General features: G+C 39.2%; 1 protein-coding gene across 1 annotated transcript in view; it reads left to right on the top strand.

Moving 5' to 3' along the window:
* Positions 1-14,803, top strand: part of mical2b (microtubule associated monooxygenase, calponin and LIM domain containing 2b) — a 42,671-nt gene extending 27,868 nt beyond the window's left edge. Inside the window, exons 23-35 of the mRNA XM_053319982.1 lie at positions 155-228; positions 846-927; positions 6,020-6,181; positions 6,928-6,978; positions 8,260-8,379; positions 8,566-8,762; positions 8,960-9,135; positions 9,319-9,686; positions 10,397-10,557; positions 12,165-12,258; positions 12,897-13,002; positions 13,122-13,195; positions 14,568-14,803. Coding sequence (XP_053175957.1) covers positions 155-228; positions 846-927; positions 6,020-6,181; positions 6,928-6,978; positions 8,260-8,379; positions 8,566-8,762; positions 8,960-9,135; positions 9,319-9,686; positions 10,397-10,557; positions 12,165-12,258; positions 12,897-13,002; positions 13,122-13,195; positions 14,568-14,803 — 1,901 coding nt within the window. The remainder of the gene's footprint in view (positions 1-154; positions 229-845; positions 928-6,019; positions 6,182-6,927; positions 6,979-8,259; positions 8,380-8,565; positions 8,763-8,959; positions 9,136-9,318; positions 9,687-10,396; positions 10,558-12,164; positions 12,259-12,896; positions 13,003-13,121; positions 13,196-14,567) is intronic.
* The last annotated feature ends 2,153 nt before the right edge of the window (positions 14,804-16,956 follow it).

Below are 16,956 nucleotides of genomic sequence, written 5' to 3'. Positions count from 1 at the left end.
ATTGATCTGCAGGGGAAGTTTAATCATGTTGTCTAATTTTCTGGTTGTCAGAGGATTAGTTGGGTCATTAAAAGTTTGACAATTACATTTCATAATTTTGTTTGTACTCACCTTTAAACCAATGGTATTTACATTTTTTATGCTTCTTTAACAGCAAAGTTCTACTGCAGGATGCATTATGCGCAGCGCCAATCCAGCACTCACCTGGGCAGGTTCAGGGGGAGAATGGTAAGGAACCCTACAGATGTTACATACAAGCAACAAAACTAATGAGAAAATGCTTGCTTGTTGTCACTTACCTGCTACATGATGTGGACCTGATGTTTTTGATGACAATAGAATTTTTGGCACTTTATGTCAATAGGCCACCTCTAAAACATGTTTATAATTGTTGTATAAAAGCATGCTTCTAATTTTGTTTTGATCCAAGAAATCCACCAATAAAATACATTGTTTTTTAATGAGTTATTGGCCAAAAACTGAAAAATGTGTTATTACTAGCCACATGGTGGTGCTATTGGTAGCTCATTGGATTATGTGAAAGGAAAAATTATAGGTAACCTTTGTACCGATTAATATGTCTTAAGTGCGTATATATCATTGGAGATATTAGATGTGAAAGCTGTCTACAAGTTTCTGTTGATCCCTGTGGAAAAATGTCATGTATGTTTCTGCAAACTGTGGAAATAGTTGTGCACCAAAAAGAGTATGCAGGATTACAATAATTGTGCTATTCCTGGACAAATTCATCTAGTGTGTTATTCCTTTGATGTGTAATAAGAGGTTGTGTTGTGTGTCTCAGTATCAGTGTATCAGTTTGCTTCTGTGTATCTTGATTCGTGTAGGGTGACCAAAGCCGTGGAGCGCCCTCGTCGGTGGACGGTGGGAGCTTCTCTGCGACAGGCAGCGTGCAGATACAACCCGCAGGTACCCTGGTTTCCTTGCTTAGGCAAAGCCTGAGCTGGCCGAGGCGTGCTAGCCGGGCCGTGTGTGTGTTGCCTCAGAGGCTGTTGGGAAGTGTGTGTGAGACTCTCACAACTGCGGGGTCCCACGTCAGGAGCTACTCACATGACTATGTGTTCCTGTTTGAGCTGCTGAGCCTTGGTTGTCCCCTGCTCTGCATGATGCACGAGGTGCTGGGACAGATGTACCAGGAGCCCCAGCTGGCCCAGCAGCAGCTCGTCGGCCCTCAGCTCATATAGGAGGTGGATTAGAATTTCTATACTTGGATTGCCCAGCATTGATCAATCCAGGGTTGATTTATAAAGTAATACTTCTGGTACCAAATATTATCAATACTTCCTACATTCAAAGTGTCCATGGCCATTTAAGTTCTATGTTTTTCAAGACAAAAGTGCTTTATTAAGCAACTTATATAGTATATTATTATGATTCAGATTATTATAATGGTAATTATTATTGTTATAAAAATGCTTCAGTTGATGAGCTTCCACCGATTGTAATCAATGCCTGGTGTGGCTGCACTGTGTGAAATCTGATACAGTGTACAGCACAGCAGAAGGCCATTTAAAGCATGCTGTCATATAGGTACTCAACATATATAGTGTATTAAAGTAATGATGCTGTTTACTGAGGTGAATTCAGGCAGTAGGCCTTGTGAACACCTGCCACTCAAATCCTCTGGTACATGTTGTTGATCTTCAGGGTCTCCTGGTGTTGTACCCTGTCGAATGCACCTGTGACTCACACGGGCTTGTTCCAGGCTGCTGAGACTGTAGACATCAACGTACAGATGTAAATAATAACCTTATATCACACAGCTGTTAGTAGATGAATTTCAACATTTAGGACAAGGTTCTGGAGAAATCTGTGATCCAGTGATCTTTGTCTCTCCCAGAGCATCTAAATGGATGCTCACTAAAAGTCTGATTATTTTTTTCCATTCTACGCTCCAGACAGACTTTGGAAAGAGTCTGTTTTGATAAAGTGCCAAGGATAGACCATGTGGCATCTAATTGCAGTCTAGTAACCTGGAACATGCTCTCTGTCTCTAACCTTGAAAGCCATCTGGACTGTGTTGGTTTCTTTTCAGTGTACTAAATGTGTCAGAAATTTCACGTTTTTTGTTTTTTTTTTGTTTTGTCTTTTTTGATGGTACACTGACTACATATTGCATGCCGCACCTTGACTCTGCACCACAGAGATATGCAATGGAAATGCCAAAACAGTATTTTTTTTTTTCAAGAAATGTAATTGATTTTTTTTGGTGATAGATTCTAGTATTTCACTTTTGTTATGTATTGTGTTACATTAAGAGAATGATTTCACTTTCTAAATTTAGGGCTCATTATTTATGTTTTTTATATTTCTAAAACAAATATGGAAAACTATTTTGAACATTAGAAAATTGGATTTGATTGAGTTGATTGATTTTTTTTACTTTTATCTCACTTTAGAATTTCTAATGAGAAGAGAACCCTTATTTAAATCCATGTTCTCTTGCAACACAGAACTAAACTACTTCTAGATGCATTGAGACATCAAATCTGGTTAAAATGCAGTTTAAAACAGTCCAGTTCCTTTAATAAAAAATCAAGAACATTTCTGTAGAAAAATAATGAGCCTTATTTAGAATTATTCCAAGCTGTTTTTTTCCCATTTGCCTCACATACCAGTGGTACTCACTTAAAAAAGCAGAATCCACAAAATCTTGAATATTCTTGACTCAGTGAAAATATTTCACTTTGTTCACTTTATTTCAAAGTATTACATTTGTTTTGGTTGTAATGTTTCATATTTTTTGTTGCATATTCAATGTTGTAAATGCTGCCTTAAGGTACAATCAATTCTCCTGGTTTGGTACATTTGGTATAATTGTGCAGAATTGGGGTTAATTCTTAAAATGCACTGAAGCATTGACCTGTAAATTGGCCAGTTCTGGCTTATTAGTAGTTACAACTTATTAATGCCTACCATACTATTTCTTATCATTCTCAGCACTCATTATCTTTTCTTTGCATCTTCCATTTTCCTTTTTTTTTATCCCCACATCTCTTATTTCCTACAATTTTTCCCCCTCAATTCTTTTTTCTCTGTTTTGTTCACTTCATTTTGTTCAGTCTGTTTCAAGTTTCCAATGCTGCACCCTCTGATTGGCTGATTCCTGCCAGCGGGGAAGGTGACAATTGGTCGGCTTCTGTCATAAAATTTTGTCATTTGGCTTTTGCATTGGCTGCCTTTTTATAGCTCCGCTCCATCCACCTAACCCAGACTGCCCAATCACAAAGCACCATGAGTAGGGCATGCTGTTGTCAGTAAAGGTGTTATATGTTGCATCTTTATACAGGAAATAGAATTCCAATTTAATTATTATATATCTTTGTTAGATTACCATAAAAGGAATGCCCACATGTAAAGTCATTTTTAGACCTATTTTTAGTTCTAGCATTTCTATTCACATATTCACTTTAGATATTAAATATAATATTACAAATGTATATTATTATCATTATCATTATCATTATCATTATTATTATTATTATTATTATTATTATTATTATTATTATTATTATAATATATATATTATTCATTGTCAACAACATTTCATAATGTTGCAAGCAAGTCTCATGAAACCAAAATCAACAACACGCTAGTCCGTCTCATTTCCCTGCTACTACCCCGTCTGTGGACAAGCAGCCCTAAGCACATTTGTTCCAAAGATATAAACCTTTAAAAATGACACACAGTATTGTTTAATTTTTTAATTAATTTTTTTCTCACAAAAGTCTCATTGATTTCATGAAACAGGTGGGCACTGTAGGTTTTAGCTTACGACACTCAAACAGGAAGAAGTCGTGCATTTCTTGGGAACTATTTACAGCGGTGGATTAATACACATTTAGTTGGCTAGTTAGCATTTCCAGCATCTAGTGCAACAGTGTGACTCACCGATGTGTTTTTAATAGCTTTTGGGTGCCTTATGGGAGCCTTATTACAGAGGAAGAAGATACATCAGACTTTAGATGCACAGACAACACTTGTTAGTAGAATCAATTCTTTGTAGGTTTTGGCCTTTTCATGGGATTTGTTCATAATGGAAAAAATCATTCTCATTCAATTTAAGGTAAAGTTATTGTGACAAAGTCTGAAAGCTTAATTTGCTATTAAAGACCAGCACCACTAAATAGATCATAACCAGCAGATTTCTGAATTGAACCTGGCGGTACACATCATAAAGTCTAGTGTAGAGTGGTAATGGTTCAATGATGCACACATAGCACCTTCTAGTTAATTTGTTCATCACTGCTAGTTTATGTCCGTCGTAACATCTGAGGTAACCCCACTAACGCTCATGCTGTGCTGTGTTCCTCCCTAACCTCCCTAACACAAACCATCCATCTGAATTCCCCTTGAGTGACTGGTTGATTTTCTCTATGATGCACCATCATCAGCAGCCCTCCTTCTTCTCAGCCCAGTTTGACAGTAACGTATGTGTCCACATGTCTGTGGTCTGTCTGTGGTTCCCTCTGTTACAGAAGGAGGCCTCCCCCCCTCAGAGCCCCTCTCCAGATCTCTCTCATGTACATCCTAGACTTTGCTCAGGAGATCAGCCGCCCCATAGCAGCTTTTTGCACATTGCCAGATACGTTGTGTTGGCTATAATGTTTTTGTATTGTAGTTGTGTTTATGATAGGTTTCGAAGCAGCCTGCCAGCCTTGTTATTTGTTTTCCACAATGATAATTACTGTAAAATTGCTTAATTTATGATATTTATAAGCTGTATATATATATATCCAAAAATAAATCCCTTTTGATTACATAAATTATTTGCTTCGTCGTTTGTTGCCAGTTAGTTGAATTTAAATCATTCCAAGAAACCGTGGCTCAGACATAATTGAACAGTTCCAATGGCTATTGACATTTTAAATATATTTCCATATGCTTTAACCACAACATTAACAACTTCATGAAAAAAGCTTCTGTCAAAGCAAATCCTTTTTCCCACCTTTGTGCTACGTTGATCTAACATCACCCACACAAATCATGTTCACAATCACAGCTTTTGTTAACACAATAAATAACACATGCTGAGAAGCTGGACTAGCTTTAAGTGTGCAGGGGATTTAAAGGGAGGCACACAGCATTGGGGTTGTACAGCCCTTAAAGGCAAAAAACAAAACAAAACATGGCTATATGCAAAAGCGTGCCTATATTTAAATACTGTCTAGCTAAATTGAATAGAATGACTGCTAACCTGAACAGAACTGAAGTGAATCACATTTTCTCTCAGCTTCCTGATTGGCTCTGCAAGTGGGTCTTCTCTGTCCTTTCCTCTGGGTTTGGTATCCACGTTATCTGGTCAAGTTTTTTGGGTATTCAGTTTGCTGTCACTTTACATCACACGCCATTCTTCTTGTAGGCTCTTCTGACAAACATTAAGCCAAACCAAAGTGGGAACATCAGTAGGTACAAATGAAAGAGTCTCATTAATAAAGACTGGTTATCTAATGGCCAGATATTCTAATTTCTTTGCTGTGATCAAGTGGAGTCATCTTTGGAAAGATTCTGTACAATGTTGACTTCATTACTCTGTGAGTACTTAATTATGAACATGTGATGTTTTTTGTTTTGTTTTACTTTATCTGTGCTTGTGTGTGAATTAAGTTCAATTCTGTGATGTTAGATAACTGGAGTGGATTTCATTTTTTTAGCCACCAGCATGTGTCATTTTCAGAAGCAGACACTATTTGTTTACCAGTTTTTATTGTATGAAAAGTACATTAGGATTAATGTGCTGCATAACAGGAATCTATTTGTTTAGTGTAGTGTTTGTGTAGCTGACAGCCATTCTTATACTCACTACACTGATTCCTTTTGCTAATATAACACTGTATACAAGCAGTAGAGTAATTGTCTACCTGTTATATTAAAGTAGATTTCCACTGAGACAGTATGCATGCTACAGGCTACAGAGCAGTTAATTTCCACTGTATTTAGCAGTTAGTATTTCTTCTATGTTAGTTAATGCTTAATGCCCATGCACTGTTTTTATTTGCAGGTGGAGCATCCAGCTTGCATTCAGATCAGCTTGATAAAGATCAGACAAGCAATCCTGAAGACACAGAGATGGCCGTGGACGCTCTGGATGCTTCCTGCATTGTGAAACCCACAGCACAAGATGCCACAGGGGCCAATGGCCATAACCAGGACAGTACCAAAGGTTCGCATGTGGCCTAATGTCCAAGCTCCCTTATACTTCCAAGATATACAGCACACATTTATAATATCAAGTATGTAAATATTGTTTATCCTTGGTTGACCCTAAGGAAGGTTACTCTGTGTCTCTGTTACAAAAGCTACTATGCTTTCAGTCCCTGTTATTACTTGAAAACATGATATCCCCTGAGGGAGAATCTTAAACTGGCTGAACTTTAACTGGTGACCCTTCTTGGTAAGCGTGTGTGTTTGTGTTGGAGTCCCTCCCTCGGTTATGTCTGGTTAGATCAGGGAGAGGCTGACATACTGTAGCCTTTCTCCCACACTTAGCTGAATGTTTGTTGTTTTATCTCAGCAGCAGTTTCCTAGCACTGTACACTATGTCCACACACACTTGTGCACATGGAGGAACAATGTAAACTCATCGGTCGTAGTTTTTAAAGCTGATGCATTGGCATGAAGTGGGATAATGAATTGTAGTATATTGTAGTGGTAGTACATCATGTTAATCAATAATAGGTGACCAGCATTAATCAAATTAACATATTTTTTTTGCCTTATACATAAATTATTCTGTATAGTTGTATAATCATTAAAACAACATTTATGGACTTGTACATTACTTACTAGGTTCTTATTTTTACTTAATGTGAAACCCCATTTGTTCAACCATTGAGCCAATCTTCAAAAACTTCCTAGTATTTAGTCTGCCTGTTTTCATATTTTGCCTGCTTCTACCTTTTTCTGCAGATCACAGTAACGCCAAACAGAATCATCGCTGGAAACGGAAGATTAGAGCGAGTGAGTCCCTCAGGTTTTTATATAGTCTGTCTCTGCAGTGCTTCTTCTCCCATCGTCAATTAGATTTTCCTGCCTTGTAACTGTATCTGCATTCAGGTTTGATGGAGAACTGAAGCTCTGTGCCTGCCTGGTTTGTTTCTACGGACAACAGATAATTGTAATTTGGTTGCCTTACTTAGTTTGTGCAGTGTCATCTTAGGTATTTCTTGAGCTTCCTGTACTTGTCTAAAGTCATGTTCTGTAGAATCATCTCAGGATTTGTTACAGATTTCTCAGCTACAGTCAATAGAGGCTTGGATTATTAATCAGATTTGTTTGTATTTCCGTGACATATATGTAATACAAAAACTCAGTGCAAGAACTGATATAACATCACTGTTGTAATGCAGCATGTGTGACACCAGAGGTCAGTATTGTTCTCTTTTAAACACATGAAATGAGTCTGGTGAGCTGCAGGAGGTCTTGTAGATGTTCACTGGTAGAGTTCTTTAGTTCCTGTGATTCACAGACCAAACATTGTCCTTTCTGGCATTAGTCATATCAACTTAGCTTTATTTTTCCAGGTGTACCAGGAACAATTGTTCTGTCTTTAACATGGTTTTTGTCCACACAGTGTAGGTTTGCCACATAGCACCGGTTAGTCATGCAGAAGGCCTTTCACCTCTCTCTGTAATTTTGTATCTGTGATGTGAGCTTACTACTTCAGTGGTTGTATTTTAGTAGAGGCACCACAACAGCTTTTATGTGTATGCAAGTCTAAAGTTGTTTTTCAAATGAACACTTTTACGCTGCCTTTCTAATCTTCCTACCACTCAAAGCACTTTACAGTACATGTCACCATTCAACTATTCACACACACAATTCATACACTGATTGCAGAGACTGCCATGCATGGTGCCAACGTGCTCATCAGGGTCTAATCTAATACTCATTCACACACACATACACACACTGCTGGCACAGTCATCGGGAGCAATTTGGGGTTCAGTATCTTGCCCAAGGACACTGCAACTGGAGAAACCAGGGATCAAATTGCTGATCTTCCGATTAGTAGACTGTTTGTCTTTGTTTCACATTACTTGGTCAAATTAACTGCAGCACTTATTCTACACTTTTTCTTAAGTTCAGTTAAGTTGAAATAAGCTGAAATAAAAATGAAAATAACAGGTGAAGTTTTGAACCAACAATGCCAACAATGAAATTCATGTTTGGGTCTGAAATGCAGCTGAGCATTTGTAGTATATTGGAATAACATCCCTGCTGTTGTGCCTGTGTTTGCAGCGTTCCCGTTGATCTTCATCAAGCCCTTCCAGAGAAGCTGGACACTGAACAAAGAGGGACCAGAGACTGTCCCTGAAGCTGACTCAGACTTTGAGGAGATCACTTCAGCAGAGAAGCAAAGTGTATGTTCAGTGAAATTCATTGTTAATTTCAGAACAGTCTTACTATTGAGAATAATGTAACGTACAAGGTCTTAGGGTTTGGTCCTACGATGCTCAAGTTACATAGATATTTTCAAGGACTTTGTATGAATAAATAGATTTTACCATCCACTGATAAGATTCCTGTTCTATCAGAACTCTCAAGACAGTTGCAAGACTCCTGCGGTAACCCAGAATCCTTCAGAGGGAAATGAGAAGAAAGAGAGCTCATCCACCCCAAAGAAACGCTTGATGTTATCTCTTTCTGAGAAAGAGAAGCTTCTGAACTGGGACATGCAGGCCACACCAGAGGAAACTCCGAGTAACACAGGCACCAAAACCAAACATCAACAAAAAGACCAGGTTGAGATTTTACTTATTTGTTAATGCACCATATTCAAAGAAAAAGTCTGCACATAAAAGATGTTTCACTTTGTTATCTCTCGCCCCTTTTATTCAACAATACAACGGTCCAAAGACAGTGATGTGAGCAAGATAAGAGGAATTATTTCCACATTATATGTTGACCGCATTTTTCCTGTCCTCTGATGTTTTATCAGGTACAAGCAGAGACAGAGGCAGATAAGCCTCAGACAGACTCGGGCCAAGACGGAGAACCACCTCAGAGCCAAACCTCGGCCTCGTCCCCCTCAGCCTTCCAGCTTATAGCCAACGCCTTCAGGAGGACATTTAGCATGTCCAATCCCTCCAGCAGCTCCAGCACAGCAGTCACAATGTTTGTACTATATAATATATGTATATTTATCCGTAGTTTATTTTAAGCATCACATCAGTGCTGCTGTTGGCAAATTTTTCAGTAAAAGACCACCCGTTCTATCAGTCCAAAGTCTTTCTTTTGCTATTCATGTCTGAATTTTTTGTTGTTTCATATCCTGATTTGGCTTTCCGTTTTTACTAGGAGGACCAAAGGTGATGGCCCCCGCAAACAGAGGCCCATGTCAGAAGGAACATTCAACTTCAGTTCCTTCCTCAACGCCAGAGCTACAGAGGAGAAGGCCGGAATGCGTCAAGCTCGGTTGGCGTCTCTAGGAGCAGATCCGTGGGGGGCCGGGCGAGACCTTCCTTCTCTGCTGCAGCAGGTGTCCCTTAAGAACCGTAGAGATTCTGATGGGGCCTTCTCTGACAACAAGGCCTCGCTGTCCCGCAGGAGGGTCGACCTGTTCTCCTCCCTGAGACTAAGGAAGAGGGAGGCATCAGAGAGTGAGGGAAAGGACGAGGAGGCTCAAAAGGAAATCAAGACAATCCTCACCAACCTCAGAAACAAAGGTTAGTGCAGCAGTTCCCAGCTTGTTTTGCTTGAGATCCTTTAAAGGTACATTAATAACATTTGGCCACTTAGGGGCAATGCAATAAAATGTAAACACAACACTGACATATTATCACCTGAAGTGAACCGAAAGAGTAACGTTGTAAGCTGTAAGACACAAAACACTGAGTTGAAAGAAGTTAAAATGTTTCATAAAGCTGAGAGGAACTGCTAACTTGGGTTCGTTAGGGTTTCATCACTGCAAGAGAGACCTTTCACATTACATGTGGTCATTTGATTAATTGTTAGTAGAGTAGCTTTAAGGGACCAATGTGTAGGATTTAGTGGCATCTATTCCAGGTATTCCATTAGAGATCATTAAAAATGCACATGTATCATTTGTGCTGAAGAATTTACCCTCAGGTTTATCATGTAGGACCTTACAGGGGCCACAATCACCAGGTTGGGAACCACTGGGTAAGTTGGTTTAAATGAGAAGTGATAAAAAAGGAGTTTTTTGTTTGAGTCCTAATGGGCTTAGAAGGATAAAGGAAAAATATCGACCGACAAGCTTTTTATTGAAGTAATGATATACCATTTGTCACAGACAGAGTCACACCATAAAATATCATCAATTATTTTCCACAATAATAGTAATGTAGTGACTACAGTTTCTCAACTATTCTCACTTTGTCATGCTTTTGTTTGTCATGCATTTTTTTTTGTTTAGCCTCCAGTCAACAGAATCTGGAAGATGCGTCCTCTAGTGATGATGAAAATGAAAACACAGCATCTAATCACTTGTATTCAGAGAGACAGAGGATTAAGCAGGAGAAGACAGTGGCTCAGCAGGCTAAAAGAGACCAGCTAAAGAGGCTTCACAGAGCTCAGGTAAAGATTGATTCTTTTAAGAAGCATTTGTGACACTGTGACTCTTGGTGTGGCCTGACAACAAATGTTCAGTGATATATTGCTCCTAGATTCTGAGAAGCTCTAGCAAATCAGCTAGCTATGGTACCACTCAGTATGTGATCGGTGGAACTGCACCAAACTGGCTTCTTCCTAGAAAATATATCTGCTGTTTTACAGACGTCTCTTTCACAATGCAAGTCTGTGGGAAAAAAGTGTGGGGTCATATTATCACTATTATCATGTGATTACATAGTTTGGCCACTATGTCAAACTGGCTTCAAAGCCTGGCGCTGTTCCTGGGGGCTTGGTTATGCACCGTCCTATTCCTTAATGGAGATACGCTACCAAGAGTTTCCCAGGCAATCACATAAAGGTTGACTCATGTTTTGGAACAGTGCTGCACAGATGCTCCCAAACACTATTGATTTCTGAATCAATGGATATTTGGTTTTATTTGATTTATATTAAATGTTATTTTTGGCCTGGCGGGGATTCTTGTTGGCTTGAAGGTATCTCAGACCGGTACAATTATTGGGGAAACACGTTTTAAATGGTAAGTAAACGTTCATTGAAGTCAGACCTAGCAGTCTCCATTAGGTTGGGTGAGTTTGAAGTTGTGAAAAACTTTGTTCATCTGTCCCTCCTGCCGCAGGAAATAATGGATTAATCTGGAAGGCTATTGACGTAGCACTTTTATCCTCATGAAAGTAACAGGTGATTATACCACCAATGAGAATTGGGTCGGATAAGAGCATATCCACCAACTAATCAACCAGGAGACTACAGCCGTAAAAAAAATTGACTAAAATAAAGATTATCTCCTAAATACTTAACATGTTATGTCACAGAAGGCTGGATTCACTTATAATGGCCAAACAATTTCCTCAACTCCACACACACCCAAATACTGAGAACAAGATATCTACATGAGGAAGTCCCTCAAACGTTAAAAAATGTAAACAGTTGTTTCTTTATGGAGTCTTCTTAATGTGAAATGATGTGTCATACAGCTGTAACATACAGAAGTTTCAAAGTCTATAAATTTCACTTTTCTCGCCTAAAGCTATATCTAGCCACATGGGTAGTTTTGGTAATAAGGTTTTGAGATACCTGTCTGAGTGTCCTGCTGTACAATGGAGATGAATGCAATTTTTCATGGAAAAATGACAACAGGAAAATCTCTTTCCAGAAATGATGTTCTAGTTACTCTGAATAATTCATTCACTGGAACTGCTTTCTACCAAAGAAATAGTCCCTGTGAAAATGGTTGATGGTGTTTTCTCTGGATTACCCAACACAAAAGGGACACTTTCTTGGAAGAGATGCTGCAGCTGATTTTTTTTTAGCACCACAAATGAAATCTCTTTCAACTCCTTTGTATAAAGAGAGAGAAAAAGATGGCTCACATCCTTTAGGAAAGAGTAATTTGGGTAAACCAACACACCGTACCCCAAAAAAATCTCTTGCTCTGGGGTTTTGCAGACATTTGCAGAAGTTAAGACATAACAGTTACATGGTAATGATCTCTATTAATCATGTGTAATTACATCATGTGCCATATTAAGTACCATTTTTGCATCGTTCAGACGATCCAGAGGCAACTGGAGGAGGTCGGAGAGAAACAGAGAGATCTGGAGGAGAGAGGAGTGGCCATAGAAAAGATCATAAGAGGAGAGACAGGTACTGAATAACACACTCACACTCATAGGCCTGTCCCTAAGAAAGGAATTTGACCCTGAACACGACAAAGCTATACATCTACCTGCTACTTTTAGTGACAGAATTCTGACCACCAACACCTTTCTTCGATCTTTGTCTACAATACAGTTCAATGGAATTCCACTGTGAAAGCCTCATTGGTGTTTTTCCTCTAAATGGCTCTTCTCAGACCATTTAGAAAAAAGCATTGCCTTGTAGTCCCTGTCTGGTTAAAAGCCTCTACAGTTAATGGCTGTACTCACAATAGACAGTGAGACTTCATTGTTGCCTCATCTTTTTACTGTACAGGGCTTTGTTTGTGTTCTAGTAAATAGTGAGGTCTTGGCAGTTCGAGGCTAAGCAGTGTGTGTGTGTGGTTGTGGTTTGATTCCAGTGTGAGGTTTCTTTTTGTATGGCTTTACATAATTAATGTATAATTCTCTTGTGCTTCCTCTTTTCTAAAATATGTTTCCATCCTTCCTCTTTTCATCACTGCTGCGGTCATACCTCCCTCCCCCTCTTCCTCCTTCAAATCACTACCAACCCTCTTCCGTCTCAATCCTTTCATGCTTCCTTCATCATCCCTCTCCTTAACCTCCTCTATCCCTCAGTCCCAGAAGAGTCTCAGACCGATGACGGTGACGAGGCTCAGCTTTATCAGACCTGGTTTAAACTTGTTCTGGAGAAGAACCGATTAGCACGCTACGAGTCCGAACTCATGATCTTGTAAGTGACCACATCTGATAACACAGGGATGAAAGACTTGTTCACAAAAACGTCAATTTCATTACTGATGATGCAGTTCCTATCACTCACTAGTAGAGGTCAATTTTCTCACCCCTCAGTGCTCAGGAGCTTGAACTAGAGGACACTCAAAGCCGACTACAGCAAGATTTGAGACGCAGAATGGCGATAGAAGGTAAGGTTGGACACATACAGTGGGATCCAACAGACTGTGACCACATCCAAAATCTTTTCACGTAAACCTGGAAATAATCAAAGTTTGAGGATTCAGAAACATTTAAAAACACAAGAAGTTATAATATTTCTAGCAGGTCATTGCTTATTAAGCAGTGTTATGATAGTGTGAAAATGGCAAAGTAAAAGTGTTAGAAGTCAAATTGTTATTCTAAGCAAAGAGCGACTTTCTCAGCATCAAATCATGGTTATACTAAAGGTTTCTTGCATGGATCTCTACAATTATTTGCAGAAACTAGATTAGTGGTATCCAAAGGTGCACTGAAAATGATCACATTAAGTTTAGTTCCCCAAGAGATAGAAATGCAACTTCATCACAGATACAGAATTTGCTAAATAAAGAATGCAAGACTCCAATCAGAAGAAGTACTGTCAAATGGAGACTGTGTTCTACTAGTCTCAAAGGAAGAGTAACAGTTTCTAAACCACTTCTCTGGAGTGGGAATAAGGCCAAATGCTCAGGATGGGCTAACATTGACCAGCATTTCACTGTGGAGGACTGGAAAAAAATCCTAGTTACTGATAATCCAAGTTTGAGATTTATGCTAGTAACAGAATGGTGTATGTAAGGAGATGAAGAGGAGAGAGAACGATACGGCAGTGTATCAAACTCACAGTTAATGATAATATAATGGTGGGAATATTGAAGTCTGGGGGTGCTTTGCATACTTTGGAGTTGGACACTTACACCAAATGGAGTACACCCAGACCAAGGAAAGGTACCACTCCATTCTTCAGAGACATGCTGTCTGTTTGCACCTTTTGTGGAGAAGGATTCATTCTCCAGCAGGACAATGACCCCAAACACACCTCAAAGCTTTCAAGAACTACTTGAAGACCAAAGAAGACCAAGAAGTTCATTACTGTCATGTACTTTCCTTCGCAGTCACCTGACCTCAACCCTGTTGAACATTTATGGTAGCACATGAAGACTGAGAAAGCCCAGCATCTTGTGACATCACTAGAAACTCTTTTGGCTCATTGTCACATCATGCTGGGATAACATGGGTCATCAGGTTTTGTACAACCTTGTGGAGTCCATGCCAGCTCGAGTGTATGTTGTCATTAAAGCAATAGGGGGACCTATCAAATACAAAGATATTCTGAAATTTATGTTCATTTATCAAAGGTTCAACTTTCCCTCAAATTGTTAATTGTTGGTATTACATTCAAAACAAATGTGAAATAGATATATATCTATATATACCTCAGACTTTTGGACCCCACTGTACAATCTGATAGTCAGAATTAAAAGTACTCAAACTGTACTCAAACCTTCCTAAATTCGTCTCCTCTCTTTCACTTCACTCCAGATACAAATAAGAGCGCCTCTGAGCTGCAGGAGGAGCAGGAGATACTGTCCGAGATCATGAGGACGGTGGAGAACCGAGACATATTGGTGTCTATCCTTGACGAGCAGAGGCTGAGGGAGAGGGCTGAGGACAGGGACCTGGAGAGCCTCGTGCTGTCCAAAGGCTACGAGTTCCACTGGGCCCAGGAGGAGGACAGCTGTGGGCAGGAGAAGCTGGAGGAAGGGCTTGAATGCTGAACGCCTCAGTGGGTGGTGAGGAGAAGGATGGAATAGGAAATGGTAGAAAAGTACTGTAAGGTTTAAAAGAAACAACCATGGTAGTTGGTGTCTGACTCATAAAACTACAAATCTAGAAAACGTGGTGTGATTGGAAATTTTTATAAAAGTATAGGTGTATATTTACCCTGAAGAATAGCTTGAGGTTTTGTTTGGTCTCACACTGTGCTGGTATGCTGAGCTCAGAGAGGTACAATGGAAATAGAGCCCATCTTTGAAACTGAGCTACTAATGTCCTGACAGCCATGAGGCCTTATAACATATCTGCCATGAAGGTTATTTGACCTCTGTGCTAAGAAGTGTAATTGCTAATCGCCCAAGCTGACACTGACCTGGACCTGGATGTACAGTATGCTATAAACCACTTCTAATAATGTGACTGCCTTTTAAGTGTATGCACACCTCATTAAGCAAACTGCCTGCCTAATCAACAGCTGCTTTCTGTGGCGGCTTTCCTTAACACAGGAATGGTTTGTTATTACTCTAACACTGTATACCCTCACTGGATATCACACGGAATGACTTCACACTTTTCCTGAAGTGTCAGTGTTTTCGCACAATGTGAATTGTTTTAAATTTATGTCCTGAGATGTGCTGTATGTAATTCATTGTTAGTCACTTATACATGTGAGTTGAAAGCTCCCTTGTTAAATATTTTAGTTTTTTTTTTTTTCACTTGCGCTGGAACACTATCAAATAAAATTCAGTTGTATTTACACCCAGACTGGTAAGATGGACTTCTGCCAGGTGGCTTAAAATTTCACATTTTTACTCTGAGTTACTTGCTTTCACTGAAGCAACATAATACAACACTGTGTCCAGGGGCTACAGAACAGCTGCTGCACACTTTAATGCATGTTGCACATCTGGCCATACCCCATTCGGCACCTGGTGTGACGTCATCGACTGGTCTGAGATGTAACACACCTGAAACATTTGAATTCCTACAGAGTGGTTATCTATCCTGATTTAGTCTGTGAATAACTACTGTCAGTAAAACTGTGATTGTTTTGTTTTGCCGCAGGTTTTAACCTATCGTTTATGGGCTGCTGTAGAGTTACCTCTGATGCCCATCATGAGAAGATCATTTGTTTACATGTGTTTTTATCCCAGGAAAAGCAACTATTCTTACTATTTGGTTCCTGGGCTTTAAATGTTGTTTGTTTTGTGTTGTAAATAAACAAACACTGTATTAAGAATAAGTTCTGTTATCATGATTTTAAAAAACTGCAAATTGATGTTATGTTTCTATATGTTTTGGTTTAATGCTGCTTCCTGTCTTTAATTGAGAAGAGACTTTAATAAAAATGAATTTAAAATGTTTCACATTAAGATGGCTTCATCATTTTGTTTTTCAGAGAGGTTCGAGTTACATTATATCTAGGGCTAGGCGATATGGACAAAATCAAATATCACGATATTTTAGACTAAATACCTCTATCGATATTACAACAATACTGTAGAGATGACTGTCGATGCTTTCACAAACTATGAAATCTTTGATAAATAATCTCAGTAATGTGGGTATAATTAAAAAGTGGGTAAAAAGTAAATAACAGAACAGCTAGAACAGTCTGATAAGTTCAGAAAATTACATATTTTACTGTAATGCAGCATTTAAAACTCTGATGACATATCGCGATATTACGATATCCAAACTCTAAGATGATATCTTGTCTCATATCACGATATCGTTATAATTTCAATATATTACCCAGCCCCAATTATATCCATTGTAGCATAGGCACACTATCAGTCTTTATCTTGCACAGCACACACAAGTTAAATATAAATTGTATCAGAATGGACAATTTATTGCTTAGTGAGTTAAGTTGAGCTTTTTTTCTCCATACATTTTTTGAATCAATTTATTTAATTTATGCGTCGGCATGCTTGTGACCAAAAAAGTCCCACAGTAAAAACTTCAGCGCTTCATGTATTCAGCACAGTGTGAGGTACATGTTTATTTCCACCTTTAGCGCCCTATCCCTCTCCTCCTAGTGCCCTCAGCCAGCAGCCCGACCGCCGAGCCAACCCCTCCTCCCGCGGCCTGCCCTCAGCCTCCGCTCCCGGTCCTCCTCCAGAGAAGGAGGGGCCAGTCACTCCAGCCAACT

This window comes from Scomber japonicus, chromosome 5, assembly GCF_027409825.1.
Source record: "Scomber japonicus isolate fScoJap1 chromosome 5, fScoJap1.pri, whole genome shotgun sequence".
NCBI classification, from domain to species: Eukaryota; Metazoa; Chordata; class Actinopteri; order Scombriformes; family Scombridae; genus Scomber; species Scomber japonicus.
This window is presented reverse-complemented; position numbering and strand designations above follow the sequence as displayed.